Source organism: Montipora capricornis, chromosome 2 (assembly GCF_036669925.1).
Source record: "Montipora capricornis isolate CH-2021 chromosome 2, ASM3666992v2, whole genome shotgun sequence".
Taxonomy (NCBI): domain Eukaryota; kingdom Metazoa; phylum Cnidaria; class Anthozoa; order Scleractinia; family Acroporidae; genus Montipora; species Montipora capricornis.
In genome coordinates, this window is record NC_090884.1 from 67,834,696 (window position 1) to 67,860,597 (window position 25,902).

The 25,902-nt window shown below is 40.9% G+C and overlaps 1 protein-coding gene across 3 annotated transcripts in view; it reads left to right on the forward strand.

Annotated features, from left to right (window-relative positions):
- Window positions 1-621: 621 nt before the first annotated feature.
- Window positions 622-25,902, forward strand: part of LOC138032308 (phospholipase D1-like) — a 33,290-nt gene continuing 8,009 nt past the window's right edge. Inside the window, exons 1-25 of one of the 3 annotated variants that reach the window (XM_068879976.1) lie at window positions 622-795; window positions 1,389-1,445; window positions 2,597-2,796; window positions 3,404-3,560; window positions 3,655-3,996; window positions 4,569-4,664; window positions 5,069-5,107; window positions 5,481-5,594; window positions 5,689-5,727; window positions 10,248-10,358; window positions 12,721-12,804; window positions 13,339-13,420; window positions 13,570-13,680; window positions 15,750-15,849; window positions 17,216-17,307; window positions 17,797-17,992; window positions 19,306-19,424; window positions 20,028-20,141; window positions 20,761-20,868; window positions 21,007-21,095; window positions 22,631-22,686; window positions 23,119-23,226; window positions 23,376-23,443; window positions 24,623-24,692; window positions 24,920-24,993. In XM_068879976.1, coding sequence (XP_068736077.1) covers window positions 2,661-2,796; window positions 3,404-3,560; window positions 3,655-3,996; window positions 4,569-4,664; window positions 5,069-5,107; window positions 5,481-5,594; window positions 5,689-5,727; window positions 10,248-10,358; window positions 12,721-12,804; window positions 13,339-13,420; window positions 13,570-13,680; window positions 15,750-15,849; window positions 17,216-17,307; window positions 17,797-17,992; window positions 19,306-19,424; window positions 20,028-20,141; window positions 20,761-20,868; window positions 21,007-21,095; window positions 22,631-22,686; window positions 23,119-23,226; window positions 23,376-23,443; window positions 24,623-24,692; window positions 24,920-24,993 — 2,505 coding nt within the window. In that variant the 5' untranslated portion in view covers window positions 622-795; window positions 1,389-1,445; window positions 2,597-2,660. Of the gene's footprint in view, window positions 796-1,388; window positions 1,446-2,596; window positions 2,797-3,370; window positions 3,561-3,654; window positions 3,997-4,568; window positions 4,665-5,068; window positions 5,108-5,480; window positions 5,595-5,688; window positions 5,728-10,247; window positions 10,359-12,720; window positions 12,805-13,338; window positions 13,421-13,569; window positions 13,681-15,749; window positions 15,850-17,215; window positions 17,308-17,796; window positions 17,993-19,305; window positions 19,425-20,027; window positions 20,142-20,760; window positions 20,869-21,006; window positions 21,096-22,630; window positions 22,687-23,118; window positions 23,227-23,375; window positions 23,444-24,622; window positions 24,693-24,919; window positions 24,994-25,902 lie in introns of all 3 variants that reach the window. The other 2 variants (XM_068879970.1, XM_068879975.1) reach the window with 2 other exon arrangements.

The window sequence follows — 25,902 nt, forward strand, 5'->3', positions numbered from 1 at the left end:
AAGTTTCAGTGCTGTTTGATTTTTTCTACCTCAGAAATATATAAATCACAAAAATAATAAAACGGCGAGGTTTGAATTATGTCTTATACCGCACGGGAATTTTCCCACGCGTGATTACTGTTGCTTTTGCAAAAGTATCGTGGGAAAACAATACATCAGTCTCTTTGAGGAGAAATCCGTGGAATAAGGTCTTGTCGAAGCCATTCAGAATTACGGGAACATCAAATTGTAGTAGAAGAGGGCATTTGTGTCGTTTCCACAAAATATTTGGCGGTCGTGTTGCTTGCACGATGGTATTCTGAACGATGGAATGTAAAATGAAACACTAAACATACACTTACCGAAAGCGTCAGAGGTTTCATCTTCATTTGCTCTTACAGCAAGCCAATGAACATTTCTCCAGTTTCTTTGTGTGTAAGGCTAAAATTCTTGTTTCTCGAACACTTTCAACCCGCCATTTCTACTGTTTACGGTTTTCTCTTTTCTGTTTCCGTTTAAACTCAGGCATACGTAATCATACCGGAACCCACGTTTTGTGGTAAAATGGAGTCGATTATCCCAGAGTCCCTCCGGGCGCTGACCCGCTGACCAAGAAGCCCGAGGACTCTGGGTACGAGATTGTGCATTTTCCGGGTCTCATGGCCGCCGCCTGTGCGTGTTTTGTTTACTTTCAAGTTAATTCCACGCGCAACAGCTTCAGAAAGAAAACGGACTCAGTTATTTAAGGCGGTTCTGTTCCCCAAATCAATGGCGTCATTCATCACCGAAGAGATAATTTTCATTTGCATATAAGAGGTGGGCGTTACATATGACTACAGTTGCGTTACGTCATAAGCAATGTTAAGATCGTTTCTGATTTTACGATAACTCCTAAAAATTGAAAATTTATTTATCATAAATTCATATTCGTTTGTTTTCTGTATTATTCGAAGGGACCTGTGAATTTGTAACATAAAACAAATATTGCACAGAGCAACTTTAACCAGGAAATGGGACGTAGACATACAACCATGTTGGATGCTTGGGACAGTTTTTCACAACTTGTATTAGATTCCGGTGTAAACTCAACTTAGCTTTTGGACAGATTCTCTCTGATAATGTTTTACTGTTTGATAACGTAGTTACTTGTGAGTTAAGAACCAAAGTAGCTGTTTACTTCCAGCTTTTCAAGGAAAGACACCATTATCAAAAATTAATATTCTTTGGAAAAAAAAAACCTTTATTTAGGCTCCAATAAAGGTTTGCTTGAAACATAATATAATGATAATAATAATAATAATAATAATAATAATAATAATAATAATAATAATAATAATATTGATAATAATTTATTGTTCACGGATGTGTTTTATCTGACATGTTTGTCATTGATTTATATTCATTTACAGTCTCTCCATCTGGGATATTTTCACCAAGATATGTTTTTTGAACTTTGAAGTAATTTGGTATGATTTTTAATATTTTAATGCATGCTGGTTATGTACCTCAAGTTTAAAGCTTAAAGGAACTGAAACATCTTCTAATCTGAAAGTGAAATCTTTAGGACAATAATAGTTTTCAAAATAGTCAGTTATACAGATAAAGTAGTCGGGAAGGCATTTTAAAGGACAGGAAACATGTTTTCTTAATTATGTTTAACTTATAACTTCAGCCTATTGTGATCCTGCTTGTATGGACATAATTTTTAGAGGAGAATTTTTTTCTTATGGCTCTTTAAATCAGCAAACAGAAGAGTAGGGAATTTATAAACAAAAGGAGGTATGTGGAAAGTGAAATTTCACTGACTCGATCTCTTGGTCTCTGATTGTGGTAAAGGCATTTTCAGACCAAAGAATGAGGCATTACTTTACAGCAATGAACGACTTGAAAGTGACCAAGCTGGACTGCTTCAGCCTTGTGACTTTTCCAAAGTTATACAATTTTTATTAATATATCAATAATAATTTTATTTGTTCCCAAATTTCATGCAGTAAAGGAGCCCTATCATTATTGTGTGGGATCGGGAATTCTTTAAAAGTCTTTCAGCCCCGAGGGTTCCCCATTGACAAGTAAATTGTCTGGTGGTAGACAGAGTAAAATCGGTAAGTGTCACTCGATCCTTGGAGTGAAAGGGTTGATAATGATGGACTTTGTGAGCATATTTCAACTCTTAGAACATTAGTACATTTTAAATACCCTTAAATAATCTTATATCCAAATGAATGGCCTGGCCTTAATAGAAATGTACAGTGTAAGAACCAGTTATCACAACTTACAAGTGGGACACAGAAGGCTCAAATCACAGTCAGCAAAAAGATTGTGGGGCATTTGGTTTGAAGAGTGACCATGATGGTTGTGGACGTCGGTTGAGTCAAAGTGAGTCTGGACCCATGGCAGAGTTCTCTTTTCCGGGACTTGTCAGCCCAGAAACGCAAAAGAAAAGAGACCTCTGGTAGCAGGGAATGCCCTGATTTGACAAATGAATAAAACAAAAGTACAGTTTAAAAAGCTTAAACTTTAGTTGGGATCCTTCAAGGCATACATTTTTACCTGAGTTAACTTTAACTGTTTTTAGAAGAACATTGACCCATTTTGATGATTAATGTTACAACTATAGACCAGCATTACCACAAAACATGGATATCTGCAAGTGAAGATATTCTTAGTTCCTTGTCACCACTATGAAACAACAGGCAGATCATATGGAAACATCATCTTTTTCACAACCAGATGCTAATGCAAAATTGGAAGAGGAAATTTCAGTTGAGAAACCTCTGAGAGAAACTCCATCACTTACCAACCAGAGGACCTTTATAGGTAAACTAGAAGAGGTTTATTGATCACAAAATGACTTATGCATACTCTGCAAATATAGTTACAAAGTTGGAGCTATTGTTAGACAAGAGCTTTCAGCAATGTGTGTTTAAAGACTACAAGTTGACATTGTTAACACTGATATAGAAAACTGGTGAACTATGTCTTTGATAATTTTCCATTGTGCACTTGCAAAGTTCTTGACAGCTCTTGCAATAATTGTCAATATCTCCAACCGAATTAATTTTAAGATTTCCTGTGCATCTCTAAGATTCATCTTCCAATTTTCCATGAGACTTAATTGTCTTATTAAAAAATGTTTAAGTTGGATATTTGTGAAGAAAATACTGTGCATTTTAAATAGAACTTTGTTTACTTATGTTTAGGAACAATTCCTCGACTTCTTAGCTGCTCCGTTTTGCCACTCTGAAGTAATTCAGCGGCTTTCTGTTTTTAACAGCACATTAGCTTTCCAGGTAACTAGGACTTATGACAAAACAGGGTCACTAGTTGGTTTTTGAAAAAGACATGGTGCATTAATTTTTATATGATACCCTTACCCTCTGAATGGTTGCAGATTCTAGATCTGGTTCAGTTTGTATCTATCTAGATGAAGACGAACATGACATTTCAGCCATTGGTGTTACTACTGTTCCTTGTGCTTCTCAAGAAACAAAGAAACCTGTGTTTATTCCTGGACTTAAAGTCACTGCCAAGATTATTGATGTTGAACGGGCACCAAGAACTCATCCATTTAACCCTAACCTGTAAGTTTTTTATATAGGTATTCTATGTGTGCTAATGGCTTTCTGTATCATTGAAAACTGACCACTTTCTCTTTTTCTCTTTTTTGTCTTTAAGATACACCATCAAACTTACTCATGGTAACTTCAACTGGGAAATCAGACGCCGTTACAAACACTTTATAAAACTTGATGCTGAACTGTTTCTCCACAGAATAAATGTGCCTCATCATGTTATTAGAGGACGGGCTGGAGAAATTCGGAATTTGCCAAGTAGACACTTGCCCAAGAGACCAGACATGTTTGCAACCACTCAAAACATGGAAAAGAGAAAAAAATCCCTTGAGAAGTATCTGCAGATTATTCTAGATAATTCTAACTATCTCCATCGCAAGGAGACACTAAGTTTCCTGGAAGTCAGCCACTTCTCCTTTCAGCACGAATTGGGTGAAAAAGGAAGGTTAGTTAATATTAATTGTTTGGAACCCTGTTAACAAAATCACTGTCTCTTTTGCTCTCTCTTGCACATAATTAAGGCCCCTACACTTGCACAATCTCTCACTTGTTTAAACAACCCACATCTTACCTCTGCTCTCATTAGTGTATGGGAACATTTTTGTTTGGGGGGAGGGGGGGGGGGTGGGGTCTGAGCTTAATTTTCCCAAATGAAACGTTTTGGTCACAGATGCAATAATATGATTCTTTGGTGGCGTCACATTAATTGCCCATACCATGACAGCACAGGTAATCAAAATATTGCAAAATATTTTTTGGTAAATCGAGGTCAGCATTCATTTCTAAACTACCAAAAAGTGAGTTGTAAAACATACTGATCATTTGGTTAGGCATGACCCACTATATGCTTTATTCTGGTTGGCTAATTATGTGACTGTGTGTTTATTCACTTCATTATCATGTGGGTGTCTATCTTGGGTACTGTTTATTGAACACAACTCTGCAATTAATGTTAATATATTGATGCTCTTTTCAGTTCACAATGATAGATCACTTCAATCTTTACTTTTCTTTTAGGGAAGGTATACTGAGAAAGCGGTCTGGAGGACATCGGTTTCCAGCTGGTTGTTGTAGCTGTTGTTCTGGTTTGTCTTGGGGAATATGGAACAAGAGGTATGAAAACCAAGGGTGATCAGTTTTATCGTGACTCTTGTTGTAATCCTTCCCCAATAGTTTGTTCACTCCTTTTTCTACAGTAGACTCTTAAAGTTTGCTGGAGAGAAATAATAATTGATCAAGGTTATCATTAGACAGACCTCTGTGTTAGCAGGCTATATTTTCTGCAGGCCTCATTACTTTCACAACCAATTTTGAGCATGCACGTTGTTTGGAAGGAGAATGAAAATGACTGGATATAATGCCAGTCTGAATCTGCAAGAGTGTACAGTAAATTAACCCATTGACACCTCAAACAGCTGTGATGCCCCCAGTTGAGGAGTAAAATCATTGGGTGTTTAAATCTGTTAAGTCTCACTCCGAATGGGGTAATAAGAATAATATTGTGCTGTGCTTTTCAGGTGGATCGTGGTGAAGGACAGTTTTATAGCTTATGTGAGGTGAGGCATAACAACGATAATAATGATAATAATAATATTAATAATTATTATATGGCTAGTGTTTCTGGCCGATATAACACACGCTCTGATTGGCTAAGGGCAGCCAAGCAGTAGGGCATTATTACCCCGTAATGCCCACCGATTATGGATTATGCATATTAGTTTTTTCTTCTTTAGAACCATTCTGTTAGCCATGCAATTAAAGCAACTTAATAACCTCGACCGTTTGGTTGTTACAGCAAAATCTCAAACCTTGGCTTAGCTGTATGGACCTCACCATAATAACATAATATCATGATAGTATTTTGATTTGTCAAAATAACAAAGAATGATCAATTGAAGGTAAACAGTGTGTTTGTTATGATTGTTGTAGCCCCAGAGATAAAGAAGTGAGAGGAGTGCTGCTAATGGACAAAGAATTTACATTTAAGCATGGAAGGAAGCAAACTGGTTTGCAAAATGGCTTGCTGGTTCAAAACCAGAGCAGGTACAGGGCTGAGAATTTTAAAGGGTTTTTCCAAAATGTTCTGTAAAAAACATCAGTTGTGTCAGAGTCAAACAGTTTTCTTGTTTTATTGTAGAGAACTTCTTTTATCTTGTTGGACGGAAAGAAAAACAAGGTAATGAATGGAATATATTTGGTGCACTAGATGATTATTTGAAACTGCGTGAAGTTTCATATTTGAATTATGGACAAAGGATTTCTAACTACATGTACACTGAAGTCCGGAACTGACACCAATCTACTGTGCCTTATTTAATATTAGTACTATACATGTCCATGAATAAAATAATTTATTAAATGCATGCAGATTTTTATATAGTTAAATAAAATTTAACATAGTTAACGACTAGGAGCTAGTCTGGTCAGTAGTGTTTTGCAGGCGGTTGTTAGTGTCTTGGCCGTCTGGTAGCGTTGTTCAGCGTTTTGGTGCGTTCTGTAGCGTTTGTTATAGTTACATGGTTCACGACCGGGAGCTAGTCCGGTCAGTAGCGTTTTGCAGGCGTTTGTTAGCGTTGTTATGCGTTTTTGTAGCGTTTGCAGCACTCTTTAGGTTGGGGGAGCCCTGGGGCTGACATGGTTCAGCGGTATTCCTGCGTAGTGCATGCGTTGTCCAATGTGCTTGCAGCGTGTTTGTTGGCGTGGCGTTGTGAGTCGGTTTAGGAGTTTAGTGGTTCTCGGCGTTCTTCTTCTCGCTTCGTTGGCTATCTCGGTCGCTGTCCAGGTTGAAATAGAAGTTCTTCGATCTTCGACCGTCTCCATCTCGTCTTCACCGCCGTGTTGTGGTTCGTCTTACCTTCTCTTGTACCAGTTCCGATAGTCGTCTCGTCGCTCAGATAGCGTGGCGTTTCTTTGGCGGGCTTAGTGTAGCGGTTCCCAGTTGTGGTCAACAAAAGAAAAACAACAATAGAGAAAACACAAGGATTTCTTCCGTCATCGACCGTGGTTTCCTCGCCCTCTGTCGTGTCTGTTGGTTTGTCTTTACTCGCTCATCGCTCTTTCGTGCTTCGGACCATCGTGTGCTCCGATACGTTTATTTTGGCGGGCTTAGTGTAGCGGTTCCCAGTTGTGGTCAACAAAGGAATAAATTCTAAGGATTTCGTCAGTCATCGACCAGGGTTTTTTCTTCGGCGGCTGTCGTGTTTATTGGTTTGTCTTTCCTTCACTCGTCGCTCTTTAGTCCGTGGACCGTAGTGTGCTCGCCGATCCGTTAGCGTGGCCAAAGGATTTCGTCCTTCATCGCCCGCGGTTTTTTCTCGCTCTCTGTCGTGTTTGTTGGTTCGTTTTTCACTTCTTTTTCGTGGTCGCCTCTAACTCGCTCGTCGCTGGTTGGTGTTCGATCATACATCATGCCGAACCCACCTCGTTCAACCAACAATAGCTTGTCCGCTGGACTTCGTTCGGAGGACATACCTTTTTTGTCCCCCGCGCCGATGGTGGTTTCTACGGCTCCCTCTGGCCCCGTGGCGCCTTTGGCCGTCGATTCGATCGCCGAGGCTGTTGTTCGCGCGCTTGGAAGCACCCTTCCTTCAAATATTGAACTTGACTCCGAGAACCTTCAGGCTCGCCTTCCGACTGACAAGAGAGATAGGATTGTTTCACTGTTAGATGAGTGGTCGGCAAAACGTTTTTGTAAACGTCGCGAGCTGGAATCCCTGATTGGCCATCTCCATCACGCCTGCAAGGTGGCCCCACAGGGTAGGACATTCCTTCGTCGGATGATCGACTTGCTTTGTGCCTTTCGCCGTGATGATCACCCCATTAGGCTTAACCAGGAATTTCGGCGGGATTTAACCTGGTGGCGGGAACTGTTCCAAACTTGGGATGGCCTCAGTTTTTTCTGCACGCCCACATGGGCACCTCTCCCGGACTTCCAGGTCTCATCGGACGCAGCGGGCTCTTTGGGCTATGGAGCTATTTTTAAATCCCACTGGTTTGCTGGTGCCTGGGCAGCTGCACAAAGTTCCTCATCTATAGCGTACAAGGAGCTCTTCCCAATTGTAGTGGCAGCCTATCTGTGGGGCTGTCAGTGGGTATCTCGGCGGGTCGAGTTCTTTTGTGACAACGAGTCTGTGGTGGCTGTACTTAAGTCTGGCACCTCGCGGGACAAAAACCTAATGGTGTTGCTGCGTTATTTGACTATGCTGGCCATCCATCATTCCTTCTCATTTACAGCTTCATCTGTTCGAGGCAAAGCTAATCCAGTTGCTGATGCACTCTCTCGATTCCAATTTCAGCGGTTCAGACGCCTGGAGCCACAGGCCGACCCAACCCCGTCTCCTATTCCTGCTTCCCTTCTGGCAGCGCTTCAGATGCCTTGACTCAGAAGTGTCGGTTCTTGCTTACCCAAGGTCTTGCACCTTCCACCCGACGAGTGTACCGATCCGCCCAGCGTCGATTTACAGACTTTTGCCGCCAGGATGGTCGTGCAAACCAGGATGGCTCCATCCCCCCAGCCACTGAGGAGACTCTCATGCGCTTTGCTTCCTTCCTGGCCGACAACCTGAACCATTCCTCCATCAAGGTCTATCTATCAGCAGTGCGCTCCCTTCACATTGACCATGGCCTTCCCGACCCGCTAGTCAACTGTCTTCGTTTGCAGCGTCTGCTAAGGGGTATTAAGCGAGTTCAAGGTCCAGTGTCACCCAGGCGCCTACCTATCACCGTTGATCATCTGAAGGTCATTCAGTGCTCTTTGGACCTGTCTACTAGAGACCATGTGATGTTGTGGGCTGCGTGCTGCTTGGCATTTTTTGGGTTTTTGCGTGCGGGCGAATTCACGGTCAACTCGGCCTTTGATCCTCACACCCATATGACTGTTAGCGACCTGCAAGCGGACTCCTTGGTGAATCCCTCTTGTTTCAAAGTCCGTATCAAGTGTTCCAAGACAGACCCCTTCCGTGCGGGTTGTGATATCTACTTGGGGCGTGGCTCGGGCTCTGTGTGCCCCATAACAGCGTTGGGCACGTACTTGTCTCTGCGTGGGTCTGCTCCAGGGCCCCTGTTCTTGTTTAGTGATGGTCGTCCTCTTACCCGGCAGCAGCTATCATCCTTTTTGCAGTCTACCCTACATGGGGCTGGGTACTCCGGCGCCTACTCCGGCCATAGTTTCCGGATTGGGGCGGCGACCACTGCAGCGGCACGTGGTGTTCCGGATCACCTGATCAAAACCTTGGGGCGTTGGTCGAGCGAGGCATACCAGATCTATATCAGAACTCCAGTTAGTTCCATTGTCCGTGTTTCCTCCCAGTTGGTGGCGTAACAGGTAGTGGATTTCTCTGGTTACCAGCGGGGTGGGTGCCTCAGGTTTGGGCTATCGGGGGCTTAGGCCTAGTTGCCCCGAGCCCCCTTGCTCCGGGTTCTTCTTACCCGGAGATCCCTTCGGCATGGCGCGGGGGGCTCGTGGCTTGGTTGCGGGTTGGGCAGGCCAGTCGGGTGTTCTAGCGCCTTGGGGATGTGACTGCGGTTGCAGCCCCCAGGCTTCCTGGGCACCTACCCTCCACTGGCGACGTGGGCGTTAAATATAGTTAAATAAAATTTAACATAGTTAACGACTAGGAGCTAGTCTGGTCAGTAGTGTTTTGCAGGCGGTTGTTAGTGTCTTGGCCGTCTGGTAGCGTTGTTCAGCGTTTTGGTGCGTTCTGTAGCGTTTGTTATAGTTACATGGTTCACGACCGGGAGCTAGTCCGGTCAGTAGCGTTTTGCAGGCGTTTGTTAGCGTTGTTATGCGTTTTTGTAGCGTTTGCAGCACTCTTTAGGTTGGGGGAGCCCTGGGGCTGACATGGTTCAGCGGTATTCCTGCGTAGTGCATGCGTTGTCCAATGTGCTTGCAGCGTGTTTGTTGGCGTGGCGTTGTGAGTCGGTTTAGGAGTTTAGTGTTTCTCGGCGTTCCCTCCCTCTCCCCCCCCCCCTTTCTTTTTTTTTTGTGATCTTTTTTTTTGTGTGTTATTATTATTATTATTATTATTATTATTATTATTATTCCACTGAGCTATCTGGCTCAAGTGTGACGGGTGCCTTTGGGGAGCCTGGCGCGGGGGGCTCGTGGCTTGGTTGCGGGTTGGGCAGGCCAGTCGGGTGTTCTAGCGCCTTGGGGATGTGACTGCGGTTGCAGCCCCCAGGCTTCCTGGGCACCTACCCGCCACTGGCGACGTGGGCGTTAATTTCACTTTACAGTGTCCCATTCCCTAATAACACAAAATATGTATAGTAATGCACTGGACATACCATTAATAAACTAGTAATAATTTTGTCCTCAAAGTCATCAACAGATTGCACTTAATATAATAACACATTAAAATTCCAACAAAAGGCACTAACATAAGAGCTCCTCAAGGTCTAGTGGCCAAATATACAGTCATTTATAGCCTGAGTTTATTGCCTGGTGGACAATTATTAAAAGGTTTCATGATGCCTCTTTAAGGTTGTTTGCATCTTCTGTTTATATTCTAGATACACACACAGTGTTTCTTGAAATTATTGGACAGGTGCACAATAAATATGTCAAAAATTGTTTCATTATTTCAAAGTTAGTGAATTTGACCAAAACTCCTTACACTCCATAATACTGCCCTTTGCTCCTTAATTGAACTTGCATGTAAGCTTTATCATTTTGAATGTTTTGTGTCATTTAATAAGAGAATGGATGAAAGCAATCATTCACATGATGGCAACCAAAGGTGCTGAATGGACAAAAGATCATCCTCACTATTCATTTGCTCCTGTCAGGCAAAATGCTGCTGCTCAATGGTGAGTTAACAGGTTTATAAGGGGCGTTACTAAACACAGGAACGGAATGGAACAGAACGGAATATCCCGCTTTAGTGAGGCGGAATCGTCAGACTCTGGAATAAAGTGGAATGACACCAGAATGAACAAGAATGGTACCAGAATATACCGGAACGAGGCGGAATGACACCAGAATAAAGCAGAATAAACCAGAAGAAAACCAGAATGAAGCTGAGTAGTGTAGCTAGACAAAGGAATGAAACATAATTTTTCATCATTCTAGACTGAATGAGTTAGTATGCAGAATAGAGAGACTAACAGAAAAAAACAGTTTACATTAAAGGAGAAGCAACAAGGGCTTGGAACAAGTCCCAATGAAATTATGTTCTCTCGCCAAGAGAAAAGAAAAAAAATATTCTTCATGTATGTATATTATCAGCGATCAATCTTTTTTCTGTGCTTCTGACTGTCCTTTCTTCAAACAAGGAACAGTGCATTCAGGTGTGATGGCATTATTGCCAACCGAATCGGGAAGAGAATAAAGAGTTTTTCGGTTTGTGCGAATCCATTTCCGTATATCTCCATCATGTGTCGGTCGTGGGAAGCAGGCAAGCAGCAACGGAAATTAGTTTATGGTTGGCTGAACTTGATTGTGATTGGTCGGTACACAATAATTGACCCGTTAGAATGAAATAAAAGTGTTCACGGGTTTTTGGACTCTCATTGGTGGAAGCCGCCTCCAAGATCCATAGGAATAGACAATTAGGATAACATTCTGTTTCTCTTTCTACTGTATTTGTTCAAGAAAAAATGTATTACTTCCACAACAAATAATAATTATTCCTTTAGCGACAGATATATCTGTCAAATTTTTCTCACGACCTAAGTGCTCCGAATGTTACAAGGACAGAACACGTGCAATTCCCTTAGGGAATCTCGTGACACAACAAAAGCTGATAGAAACCGAAAATCAATCCGCAGTAACTAAAACACAAATTTTATGCATTTTCAGGTTCATTCCGCTATATTCTGGTTAATTTGGGTGTCATTCTGCCTCATTCCAGTGTTATTCCGGCTGGTTCCGGTATATTCCTGTACCATTCTTGTTAATTTTGTTTCATTCCAGTGTTATTCCACCATATTCCGGTTTATTCTGTTACATTCCCTTCCGTTCCATTCCTGTGTTTAGTAACGCCCGTTTATACATTAAGAATCTCGTAGACTGATCAATAAACCATTTTGTTAAGTAATCGCCTTGATCCTAAGCAGTCATTGTCTGCATCTGAATTATCATGCATATTGCTTAAGCTTTAGTCTCCTACGCAGCCGTCATTTGTGTGGTCACACATTCTTTTCCTTTATCTGACCAATCAGAGCTTGGTTCTCATATCCTGAAACCGTTCGTGCTAAAGAGAATAAGCCAATCAGAGTGTGCATCTTAACTTCACTTTTAGCGGCGACGACACCATTGTAGAGTTTTGTCATGATGGTTTCAAAGTTTAGATTTCACAGTTTTAAAATAACCTGCGATCAGGCGTACTTTTCTTTAGATTGGGCGGAAAAGGTACCTTTCCGCCCAGTCTAAAGAAAAGTACGCCTGATCGCAGGTTACAGTTAAATAGGCATCAGACGCTTTCAATCAAAAGCGTAGTTTTGACAAAGAAAGCTGTATTTTTAATCTAACAACAGAGTCAGAAAATCCCAGATTTATCTAGCCATTCAATATTCCACTCGTTTGTGATGAAATCGACATCGTTGTTGTAGTCCAAACAAAGGGAAAGGAATGTAGTTCGAAAGAAAGCAGCCATTGTTTGTGTGGTGAGGAGCGTTGCGTGACCACACAAATAACGGCTGTGTAGGAGACTACGTAAGCCTCAGTTCTTTAAAAAAAGGCATGATCTCCTCGAAGCATTGCTTTCGTTAACTTTTGAAGAAAGAAAGCCTTTGTTTCAGCTGCTGAAAAGGCTCTGGGTGTTGTGTTGAATAAAAAAATATATATATTAATGGTATCTTAATTGCCTTAATTTCTTAAAGCAAAATAGAATTTAGTGTGAAGATTTGGAATGGCCATTAAATTTGGTTAGAAATAAAGTTTATTCTCTTAAAGTTTAGGATATGGTCATCACTATTAAGTTGATAGAACATACATTTTATCAAGGCATAGTGTTACGTGGGTTAATGTAAAGCAAGTGATGGATGAAGTCCCTTTACCAGTCATCAGTGCATCTATTGGAAAGAAAAATCTCTGAACAAGGTGCATGGAATAGCACCTTCCCATTATGTCATAGTTACACTATCAAAGTTCTGACAGCTTCACAAGGAGCAGAGGATGGATATTCAAGAACCAAATACGCTATTAAACGTTCTTTTCTTTTGTGTGCAGGTATGTGGATGGAGAGTCATATTTTGATGGAGTAGCAGATGCATTAGAAGCTGCAAACGAAGAAATCTATTTAGCTGGCTGGTGGTATGTTTATTGGGTTTATTGTTGCTTTGATGGACAGCTGGACTAAACACAGCCACACTTAAACATGCCCTGGGCCAATCTGTAAAACAAATCAGCTTTCCCATTTATGTTATCTTCCAGTTTAATTTCCTTGTCATAATGCGTGGTCTTTAAAAACAATTGACAATGGGTCCTTTGCAGCTGGAGATCACATGGTACAAAAACCGCCAAACTGGAGAGCAAATTATGCACTTGGACATCTAAAACAAAGAAAATTGAAATTTAAGTGTGGCGGTTTTTGTACCATGTGATTGCGGCAAATTAAAATAATAATAATTATTGTTATTAAAACTTGCGTATGTTGCTTTTAAATGCACTCAGCATTAATCAATCCATAGTTAACCTCTTTTTAGCACATTTTGCTTTTGCAGAGTTCAAGAACATACATGTAGGACTTATCCTGATCCAAAAGATTATTGAAGAATCTGTTACCAGATTAATCACTTCAACTTCATTATTTATTAGTTGTTGTAATAAATATTTTGAATATTCTAGGATCAGCCCAGAGCTTTATCTTCGTCGACCAATCACTGCTGGCCATGAATGGAGACTGGACTGTATTCTCAAGAGAAAAGCAGTATGTATCACTTTAAACTTTATAATACTTGGGCGAATGACCAGCAGACTAAGAAATTAAAAAGTCATGAAAGAAGTTAGAGAACACATTAATTTTTTTCTGTTGTAACTTAGTGCTTATAATATGAGTTATGCATTTATCATTTGCAGGAGGAAGGGGTGAAAATTTTCATTCTAGTTTACAAGGAAGTGGAATTTGCACTGGACATTGACAGTGCCTACACTAAAGCCAAACTTATGAGCTTGCATTCAAATATCAAGGTAACAAACCAATTTAATTGCAAAATCCCCCACCACAATTTATAGCATTTGGAGAAATACGGCAGGGTATTAATAATGATAGAAATAATGATAGAGCAGTTTTCAAATGACTGTCGTAAGTAATTATGTGATTGCAATTGTTATGTGTAGTGATTGGTTTAAAAACCTCACGCCAGTTTATCAACCAATGAGAAGGAAAACCAAAGTCGTTCCCGACTCGTACCTGCGCTTTGTCCCGCGCTTTGAGCAAGTTACACTCGTGAAATTTCTTTGAATTTCGATTGGTTCATTGTGCTGCTTGCACCTGCTGTGATTGGTCGAAGTAATTACTTTGGTATTTGTTTAAAGAGACTCAATTGACAACCACCCTTATAAATATAATAATAATAATGATAATACATGTAATAATAATTTAGCTGAGCTTTCAAGGGCTCTACTGATATGGTAAGACTAAAAAACAAATCAATCAAATCAAATCAAATTAAAGCAGATCAACCCAAAAAAATAAACCACCGTGTGATATTCATCCCAGGCCACACTGCCTGGTGGACAACAAGTACATTCACCCCTCCCACCGGTTACTGGTTAAGCTGAAATTCTTGGCACTTAAGCTGACATTCGCCTTGTTGTGACAGATCTTAATGGCCAAATGGCCAGGTCATTAGGCTAGTATCGTTCCAATAATCACTTTCATTTGGTTGATCATGCATAATGGACACCTCCTGTAAGCGGACACCTCCCGAATGTGGACACCAAACTGCGGTCCCAGCGATTTCCCCTCTAAAGCACTACTTATTTAACCTCCCGTAAGCGGACATCTCTCGTATTTGGGGTCCACAGGGTCTAAAATATCCTCCCGTAAGCGGACAATAAACAATATCAAAAAAACCTCTAAGGAAATGGGTTCGATGTTAATGGTTTTAATAATCGCACACTGGCCTAGACGAAACATACGAGTCATTTCGATTACAATTAGCTTTTTTTCAATACAGTACATCGAAGTTTTCCTTTTAAAACTTTTCTTCAAGCCAGTCGCACGAAAATTTGTCTCCTTGAAATTGAACCGCGCAAGGCAATTCCATACCCTATCCTGCTCCTCTGTTTATCTGCTCTCCCGTAATAAGAACCGTTGCTGAGTTAGACGCACATTTCAGGAACTTCGTCACCCAATCTCAAACATATTCTAATGGACAAATGGCATCTCCCTCAATTTCATATAGGAAAGTGTGGTCTTTGAAAGATGTACTTGTTAGAGCTAAGCTCTGAGGTCTTTGAATTTCCTATTTTGGCCAATACACTTTGAAACAAAATTACAAGTTGTCTTAATTAAAATCTTTAAAAGACTTGTGTAGTGGTGCATTATATGCCCTCTATTGCACTTTTTTTTTCAATCTCCCATAAGCGAACACCTCCCGTAAGCGGACACTTACCCATGGTCCCGAGGGTGTCCACTCGGGACCAAGGGTAAGTCGCCCCTCCCTTTGAGATTCGATTGTAAAACCATCCCACCTTTACTTGAAGTGGAAAATAAAAGATGACGTATGACAGGTACCTTGAATTGTGGTACGGTGAAATAGGATCAAACAGACCGAGACAAGCGAATTATCTACACTTAAAAATTGGCTTTTCAGCAAGAGAGGATCGGTTGATCCTTAAAACTTTTCACATCCTTCCAAGCGATTAACAAACTCAACGTGTAAACTCTTCTCTTTCGAAAAACCTCTGTGTGTTTTTCCTCGAGATTCCTCTGAAAGACTTCTCTCTAAACATACCTCTCGTCCCTTTTCCTGCGATTTCGTGGCGTTTTCGGGCGCTTGTGACGCTTTGTAGTTATTAGTGCAGTAACTCTTTTTAGCATCGATTGAAAGTAATTAACTGAATTGATGGAACCGAACTTGCTTAGTTTAATGGAATGAACTGAAGTAAGTTCTTCATTTGTCATGAAACTAAACAGCAAACTCGCCAGCGTAGGCGAGTTGACCGGTATCCCAAGCACTACCTTGAAAGCCCGGATGAAGGTCAAAATTGCCTCTAGTTTTACCAAAATTGATGAGTTGTCTCTATCACAGGTTTTACGGCACCCGGACCACATTACTGGGGCAGGTGTGATGCGATGGGCTCATCATGAAAAGTTGGTTGTTGTTGACCAAAAGGTTGCTTTTATTGGAGGTAACCCGCGTAAAAAATAATGAAATATTTGCATTTTGTCTTTGAGTTTGAAGGTTAATTCTTTATCGTGCTTTCCTCAACAAAAATAGGAGACTATTGAAAAGTAATTTCACTGATACATTGCATCCTGAATTGTATCCGACGGCTGGCTCAGTTGGGTTGAGCATCGGAGTACCGTGCGGGAGGTGGTGGGGTGCGGCCGGACTAACACTCAGGGTCTTTAATGAGGGGAAAGTGTTACCTTTAAACCGTAGATTCCGTCTCTTCTTAACCCTCTAGGACGTAAAGAACCCACACACTATTCGCAAAGCAATTCTTTATTACAAAATACATATATAGTACTTTTTAATATATATATAATCGGCTCTCGACCTTCTGCCTCTTGCATTTTTGTTGTGATCACTCCTCCTTGTTCTACGTGAGGAAACCTAATTTCATATAAGCCCCGTGTTTTCATTTAGGTTTTCTCGCTACTTTTTCTTTTTGTCTTGTAAACTTGTATTCTTGTAATGGGTGTAGTGTGGCAAAATGAATAAATAAATAATTGAATAAGAAATAAATGAATAAATAAAGAGTAGGGCGTAGTGTGGTCTAGCTGGAGGGGCCATAAGTTAGAAACCTGTCAAGGGTTAATTGAGTCCCCCTCTTTAAACAAAGTTATTGTATCGTACCTTTTTCCAAAAATATGTAGATTGTAAGCACTATCGTGGGAAATGGAACGGGAGGGACTGCAGAATAATCCTCAAAACAACGATGACTCTAAGTTTGCGCTTTGCATTTTACTGTGCGCATTGTTGATCTTTCATATGTATGGCTTCTGCAGTGTACATTTCCTCCGCAAAAAGCAAATAAATTAAAGTTGGATTTTGCGTAATAACAACTTTATTTAAGCAAATGCAACTTTAATAAAAACTTTATTTAAGCGTCAATGGATTTAGCACTGGAGCACTAATTGGGGATACTAATGAAATTAACTCAAAGCAAATCAAATATTGGTTTTTGAGGAGAGGGGAAAACCGGAGTACCCGGAGAAAAACCTCTCGGTGCAGAGTAGAGAACCAACAACTCAACCCACATATGACGCCGAGTATGGGATTCGAACCCGGGCCTTATTGGTGGCAGGCGAGTGCTCTCACCACTGCGCATGCCTTGCTACCCTTTATTAAGTTCTTCATAATAACTTAGTCAAAGGTTCTTTACACACATTGTGTAACGCGAGCTTAACTTGAAGGAATGATAATCGGTAAACATTTTCTTATGCGTTTGCCTACGCTTAATCTCTTATTAACGGACATAGCCCTAACAGACTATGACTCCCTCAGCTTTAACCATTCTGTAAGGAATTCGTCTGTTTGGTTTCTTATAGGACTTGATCTGTGTTTTGGTCGCTGGGATAACAGCTTTCATCCTCTGACTGACTTTGGATCCGTTGTCCCTCCTCAGGATATAAACAACACGGTAATTTCATCACCTGCATCACCGACTTTCTCTGTTAGGATCAGCGACCACAATTGGCCACTTGTATGTAACACGAGTGAGCTACACGAGTGTTCATTTTGAGCAACGACGTCACGATTCCCGCCTTTTTTTGTTTGTATTAATACCCAGTATTTGTATTTAAGCCTTCTTTTCAATCTCTGCCATGTATATTTATTGCCCATGTAATAAAAAGAGAATTACACTTTAGCTCAAAGATACATGAATTTTATGTTGTCGTGGCAAGAACAATATTTTCTTGCCACTCAATCAATTCTCGCCACAGAATAATATCCTCTATGTATAATAAACTGCGGAGATTGAAATACAGGAGTTGAGTTGGAGATCATTGCAGTTGAGTAGAAGATCGTGTTTATTGACAAGCAACAGCAGCCTGGCTTTCTGCGTAAACGTGGTGCTACATATCTCTATTGTCAATCACAGCTCGTGCTTTTTTGTTGATGCAAACAGGAAAAGGAGATAAGAAAAATCGGCGCCATGATTGTTGAGGGATCCATAAACGGACTGAAACTACCCACGTCTTCAGACTTGATGGCTGGTCTTGAAATTGAACCTGGTGCAAGAGGAGGAAGTAAGATGTGGCTGGGAAAAGATTACGCAAATCCAATCAACAAAGACTTTTGTGAACTGCGCAAACCTTATGAGGGTAAGTTCCTAGCGATTTTTGGCTGATTCGGTTTGTCCAGGAGCAGGGAAACGTTTTAAACGATAATTTTCATTGTTGGAGCAGGGCTAGCGAAGTGGTGAGATGACTCGCCTCCCACCAATGTGGCATGTTCCTAGACTCGGCATCGCATGTGGGTTGAGTCTGGTGATTTTGCGGGGCTTTTTTTTTTGGCAAAGGACTAAAGACTCGATGACATTGTTAAGAACATTTTTCTGGCTTTCCATGCAACATCAAGCGGGTTTTTTTCATCTTTTCAGAGTGACTGTATGCAGGTTGTGGATCGTGGCGTAGTTTGGGCGTCTTTTTCTGTAGTATAGCTCTTTTGTATTTTTACAATCCTTGTTGTTGTGAATATTTGAAACTTATAAATAAGGATTTTTCCCCAAAGTTGATTTGTTTTACAGTCGAACCTCCACTAACGGACACCTCCCGAATGCACACACCAAACTGCGGTCCCAGCGATTTCCCCTCTAGAACATTCTATAAGCGGACATCTCTCATAAGTGGACACGCACACGTATTCAGGGTCCACAGGGTCTAAACTATCCTCCCGTTAGTGGACAGTAAACAATATCAAGAAAATTTCTAGCGAAATGGGTTCGATGTTAATGGTTTAATCGCACACTGTCCTAGACAAAACATAGTAATTTCGGTTACAATTAGCTACAGTGTGTCAAATTTTCCTTTTGAAAACTTTTCTTCAAGCCAGTCGCACGAAAATTTGTCTCCTTGACATTTAAATTCGCAAGGCAATTCCATACCAATCATGCTCCTCTGTTTATCCGCTCTCCCGTAATAAGAACCGTTGCTGAGTTAGACGCACGTTTCAGGAACTTCGTCATGCACCCAATCTCAAACATATTCTAATGGACAAATGGCATCTCCCTTAATTTCATATAGAAAAGGGAGGACTTTGAAAGATTTACTTGTTAGAGCTAAGCTCTGATGTCTTTGAATTTCCTATCTTGACCAATAGGAGACGTGTTTGGCCTGTCTACACCTTGAAACACAATTACAAGTTGTTTCAATTAAAAGCTTTAAAAGACTTGTTGTGGTGCATTATATGCCCCCTACTGTATGGCACTTTTTTTTCAACCTCCCATAAGCGGACACTTAGCCTTGGTCCCGAGGGTGTCCGTTTACGAGAGCTTCGCCTGTACTTTGCTCAGTCTAAAAACTGGATTTTAACTTTAACTTCAACTATAACGATACGAATACTACTGTTTTTGTTGATATTTGGTCGTTAAAAGTAGAACAGCACTATTAGCTTTTTTATCTTCCTGTCTTGTTAGATTCTGTAGACCGAGGGACGGTTCCTCGCATGCCGTGGCATGATGTTGGAATGTGTATGTTTGATGCATCAGCGAGAGATGTGGCCCGACACTTCATCCTTAGGTGGAATGCGACGAAGGTAAATACTCGCAATGTTACAAGAAACGATGTCGCTCGTGAATCATCTCAAGGTTTTGTCACGGCAACTGTTATAATACGTTTCGAAACAACTTGTTCAGTAGGTGACAAAATGGCAACGTTTCCTGTTATCGTCAAAGGAGGACACCCTAAAACGATACGACACAAGTCGCAGAGGACGTTGCACACTGCAATGTGTAGAAAATTCGTTGCAGCGTCATCACAAACCGTCGCGAAAAGCAGAACTGACTTTTTGCAAAAAGTTTAGAGAGCAACAAAAAAATGCCAATAGAGTGTTGCACTCATGTGATCAGTAACCTTCGTTTTTCCACCGAAACAAAAGAAAACGCTTACATGATAACAGAGCTCACTTCCCGTAGGATTAGTTGGGTACACCAACATGGCCGCCCTGACGTCTCATGAAAACACTCTATAATGTTCTCTACAGTATTCTTGCGTGTTCCGCTTTGTGTAACATAGGCTTAAATGATATCTAAAATCACTGAGAAAGTCAACCGGAATTTCGGGTTTTTACTCTCTATTATATCCCGTCCTTTTCTGTCCAGTGTATCAGCTGTATTTTTTCGTTTTCTGTTTTTTCCAGTGTGGAAAGGTTAAAATGTATCCCGACATTCCTTTCCTGCTTCCAAAGTCGTACTCTGATCTTGTCACTGACAGGTCAGCGGCTTCGAACAGCACGAGTTCAGTGGATTGTCAGGTAGCAAATGATTGTCTTTTTTCTTCAAGGTACTAAAGCTCATGCAAGTCCTTCTGGTAATTTTAGACAAAAAAGCCTGTTCTACAACTTCTCTTGACAAATATGTTCGAATTTTTACGAAAAAACTGTCGGAGAAATGGCGTGGTTACAGGGCTATAATGCGGTCTACGCTATTGGGAAAGTGCTGTTCACTTCCCTAGAAATGGTTTTCTTGTATCCAAGGGAGAACGACACTGTAGAAATCATTTCAAATTATTTCTTTAGTGTTCCCTAGTTGCTCCTTGAAGGCGGTTTCCAACATGGGCCAAATCGTATGACTTCAAACTGGTTGTCCGAAAGTTTCATGTTTCGGTAGAAAAAAACAGTGAATTTTGCTAGCGGTAGGCTTAATTTTGATCTTCGATCCATATAAAATGTAAATGGTCGGCAACAACCATTTAAACACACTGAGCCTAGAAATTTGACAAAATCACTTGAAACCATGTTTTAGCAAAGCATGGTTTCCTGTTCCCTTTATTTTTGGGTGTGCGGGGGGGGGGGGGGGGGTGGAGGGGGGGAATCAAGGCAGGCTCTGCTAGCAACTTGTAGGTGTTATTTAAAGAACGACTTTCTTTATCAGATTCTTCGTTCCTTGTGTGAGTGGTCGGGTGGTATTCCTGTGGAATGCTCTATCTATTCGGCTTACATCAAGGCAATAAAGGAAGCTGAACACTTCATTTATATTGAGGTAAAATGATTGGACTGGAGAGGATAAGTAACGAAATAAGAATGCAAACTTTTGTCACCGGACGTTTAACAGTGTTTGATTACTTTGTAGATATCAATACTACTGAATTTTGTATGTGTTGGTTTTATTTTCGTATAGAATCAGTTTTTTATTTCCTCTCTGTTCATCGACAACGTCAAGAATGAGATTTGCCAAAACCTTTTGTGGAGGATACTAAGAGCGCACAGGTTTGCTTTGTTACTTAAGTCGTTTATAAATGAACCATAGTGTAGTGAAAATAAACCATTTTCGAGTTCACGCTGAGAGTAGAGTTGCAGTCTTAATTGTGAAAGTTGTGAAAGTTCCGTTTGTAAAAAGAGAGAAGAGCTGCGAAGCAAGAGTGATATAAACGATTTTCAAACGCCACCTTAAAGCGCACTTTTTTACCAAAGCATTCTTAACACCTTAGTCGGACTGATCTTTACTTGCTTTGTTCTTACTTTAATACAATTGTATTTACATGCATGTGTCATACTAGTCCTCATACTTGGATTTTAATGAGGTTAAACGAAGTTTAACCAAGTAAACAACTAGGAGCGACTGCAGCCAATTGGTCAGTGGTTGTAGTATACTGGCGCATGCGTGGAATACCTCGTGCTTTGGGCTGTATCGCTTATTTATCAGTGTGGCGGGAAGTAGGAGCATTGTGTGTGGAGCGTTTAGCGGTTTTTGTTCCCTTCCTCCCTCCCCACCCTCTGCTTTCCACTGTGTATCAGTGTGACGGGTGCCCATTCTTCTCGGGGGCGTGGGGGCTCATGGCTGGGTTGTCAGGTTTTGCCAGCCATCGGTGCAGTCTCCATCTTGGAGCTGGCTGCCAATAGTGGAAGCTCCAGGATGTTTCGGGCACCCAACCTCCAAAGAGCGACGATGTTGTTTACTTAGTATTCACTAGCCTTATTTATGACTGTTAAAAGGTTATTTTATTCTTTATTTCTAATTCCATTTATTCATATTGTAATGTGCATTTGATGAAACTATTTGCTAACCTGCGCAATAGAGGTAATAAATTATTATTATTATGTAAAGATTATAGCTTTATTTCAAATTCAAACAATATAGCCTAATTGAGGGACCACCAAGAATTTTGTTGGCCCCTTTCACAACTTTGTTTTTATCAGGATTTTTACTTGATGTCACTCTGGACAAGTCCTGATAATACTTTTCGATTCGGATTATTGTCTCACTGTTCATTAAAATTGTCTTCTGCTTCTCCGCAACAACCTTTTTGCATAGATCGTTTGTTTCAAAAATATTTTCTAGTGCCTTCCTTGTCTCTTTTATACCTCCACCGAGTGCATTATTATTATTATTATTATTATTATTATTATTATTATTATTATTATTATTATTATTATTATATTATGAAGTGAAACTTGTTAATCAAGATCGCGGGATTTTGCATTCTTAATTAGGCCCCTTTCATTTGTAGGAAAATTGTCCTGGATGCGAGGGTCATCCTCCCAGCCGAGTCGATTGTAACCAGCCTTTACATCTCAGAAATGCTGTCCCGTTCAAGCGGCTAAATTTCGTCAAATCTGCCATTTTTGCCATTGCCTGCATTTATGGACATATCTCTTCAATCCTGGATATTTCTCAGGCTTTGTTTGCAACTGCTTGATCTCCACTCACTAATTTTAATTTCCACAGTTCCATCGTATGAAAAAATTCGCATATTCTATATCTATTATTCACAGATGTTGTTCTTTTCCGTCTCTCCTTGCAGAGAAGAAGAAAACTTTAAAGTCATCGTAGTCATGCCACTTTTGCCAGCATTTGAAGGTAAACGGAGTTGAGCCGCTTTCCTATGGTATGATATGATGACATGGTGGTCAATCAGGATACTAAAGTCGCTAACAACCATTTTCTTTTGTTTCGGTTGAAAAACACGAGTAGTGATCTCGTAATTGAGTGAGCAATATTGTTACGGTGAGGGTCTATGACCAAGGGCGACCAAGACAGACTGAGTGATGATCGTGTTGTATTTATTTTTTAGGGGAGATTGGAGCCGCTTTCCTATTGTATGATCTGACGACATGGCCGTCAATCAGGATACTAAAGTCGCTAACAACCATTTTCTTTTGTTTCGGTTGAAAAACACGAGTAGTGATCTCGTAATTGAGTGAGCAATATTGTTACGCTGAGGGTCTTTGATTTCTTCAAAGGGCGACCAAGACAGACTTGAGTGATGATCGTGTTGTATTCATTTTTTAGGGGAGATTGGAAAAGCCACTGGTCGGTCGACCGGCGTCATTACTCATTGGAATTATCGCTCAATTTGCCGTGGCTCGCAGTCCTTGTTGGCAAGACTCGAAGAGCTTGGTAAGATTTTTTTTTTTTTCGTTCATACTGTTTTCCATTGTCACACAAAAAAATTGATCTTAAATTTGCATTTGTTTCAGTCTTTCCTCTTGGCAGGGCACTTGTGCTCGGTTACGTAAACTATTTAATTTTTTTTTTCGTGTCTCCAGTCGGTGATACCTCCAAGTACATCTCCTTCTATGGACTGAGAACACACTCTGAAATGTATGGCACGCCTGTAAGTCGATCATACTCAGATTTTACTTGACTTTGCACGCAGCCCTAACCTGGAAGTGGAATGCTAGCAGTTATCTTAGTCACTGGCTTCTGGGTGTATTTTGGATTTGTGGTTTCTTTTGGTCAGAATCCATACTCCTGGACAAAATTGTCGAGACGTTTTAAATTTCCTCGATCATATCTATTTAGGGCTTCGGCCCTCCCCCATTGCGACACGGTTGGGTAGTTAACGCTTCTTTTGCGTTGGGCAGGGCGAAAAGTTGAAAAACGCGTAAAGTCTCAACACTTTAGTGTGGGATCAAGGCTTGCCCGACCACCTGCTGGTAGAGACAGACCACAACACCGGGAACTCCATGCCCTATATTAACAGCAAGGGTTGTGAGGCGACGTCTTATCGGAGAGGACTTGAGGGTCTTACCATTTGCTGTTGTAATTTCTCAGGAAGCATTTTTTATTCATTTGTTTGAAGATCCTAAAGCCCTGTCCACACTTATGCGTTTTCGAATACCTCCGTTTTCTCTTTCTTGAAAGCAAGCAATCATGGTTGAAATCAGGTCAAACAACAAGAATGCAAGATTTCCCGCCGTGTTGGATCGATTGTTTATGAAACTGGGACAGGGAAATGCAAGTGCAAACTTTCTTAACTGTAACTTACAATACTTTCTGCAACTGAATTAATGCGTGTTTTAAAAAGGCTGTATTTACATGACCAAATGAGAAAATGGTTATTTGCCGCTGTTGAACAACGAGTTTTAAAGAGGCGTGCAAGCTTATAAAATTCTGTTACTTTATTTGACTCAGCGAAAAGTTAGGTGAGTCGATCTTCCTGGTTTGGTACGCAAATACAACGGACTTGATGAGTCGATACTTAACACGCGAACAACAGCTAAGTAAGCTGCAATGATGGGGGAGGGGGGGAGGGGGGTCCAAATCCGTGAAGGGGATACACATCCGCTTGTGGGTTTGGTCCCCCGGAGGGCCTTTATTCGCTACCGGATTTGGACCGGTGGGGGAAGGGGGGCAAATTCGCTAGGACCCGCAAGCCCGCGTACTGTATAGTGCGATGTTCAACCAATTGAAATAATCTATGGGCCGTCCCTTCAGATTAAATTGAGCCATGTGCTAGGAAGGGATAAACTCACTCTGTCGTGAAATGGCTATTGCTTGTCTTGTTTGCCAGGTAACGGAGTTAGTGTATGTTCACAGCAAGATGATGATCGTTGATGATAATACAGTCATTATTGGATCAGGTGCTGTCTGAAAAGCTTGGTTATGTGACTTGTCTCTTAATTATTACTGTGAAGTAAACAAGATTTGTAACTTTTTTCTTTGAAGTTCCATCCTCTTCTTTAGTGTCGAGAGCAACTGAGTATTACACTACACCGAGTTTTTGAAAAGATTTCTCTCTCAAACATTGCTGTCACTGGTTCACTAAGCGCTTATATTGGTGGCCTGATGTGCTTTTGTCTTCATTTAGCCAACATCAACGACCGTAGCTTGCTTGGAAGTAGGGATTCGGAAATAGCCGCCATTGTGAAGGACAGAGAATTTGTAAGTCATAAACAGTTACGAGGGTAAAGAGTCCGTGTGATCCGTTTCGTACAAATAAGACGTTTTGAAGGGTATGCGTGTGTTCACTTATTTTAATCCTCTGGAAAGCCCAATGTTGGTAGGTACGTTATATGTCCCCATACATAACGTATCTACCCCAATGTTCTCCATGACCGCTGAATAAAAACACTGAGGACGCATTTTTACAGGGTTTCGAAGCAAGCAACCGTGGACAATTTTCCTGTCGGTGTACGTTGGATCAGTGGCTTGATCTGATCGGCGTTATTTCAAGTTGAGAAACTAAATATTTTAAGCAAGAGCCGATACAACGTAGATTTGATTTTAGTGATGTACTATATTTCGGCTGGCCAAACCAGCCTTCTTCAGGTACAATGAGAGTTTATGTAAACTCTCATTGTACCTGAAGAAGGCTGGTTTGGCCAGCCGAAATATAGTACATCACTAAAATCAAATCTACGTTGTATCGGCTTTTGCTTAAAATATTTTTACAGGGTTGGCCTCCATCTGAAAAGAATATATTCACAAATACCGACAGGAAGGAACCTAAAATTTGAAACTAAGCTATAGACAGAGTCGTAAACGAGTCATCTTCTCGCTGGAATTTGTAAATATATTCGCTTCAGATAGAGGCCAACCCTGTAAAAATGCGTCCTCAGTGTTTTTATTCAGCGGTCATGGAGAAGTTGACCTAGGTACTAAGCAATAGACAATAGCAATAAACTAAGCTATAGACAGAGTCGTAAACGAGTCATCTTCTCGCTGGAATTTGTAAATATATTCGCTTCAGATAGAGGCCAACCCTGTAAAAATGCGTCCTCAGTGTTTTTATTCAGCGGTCATGGAGAAGTTGACCTAGGTACATAATGTATCCTCTATTATAGTGTATTT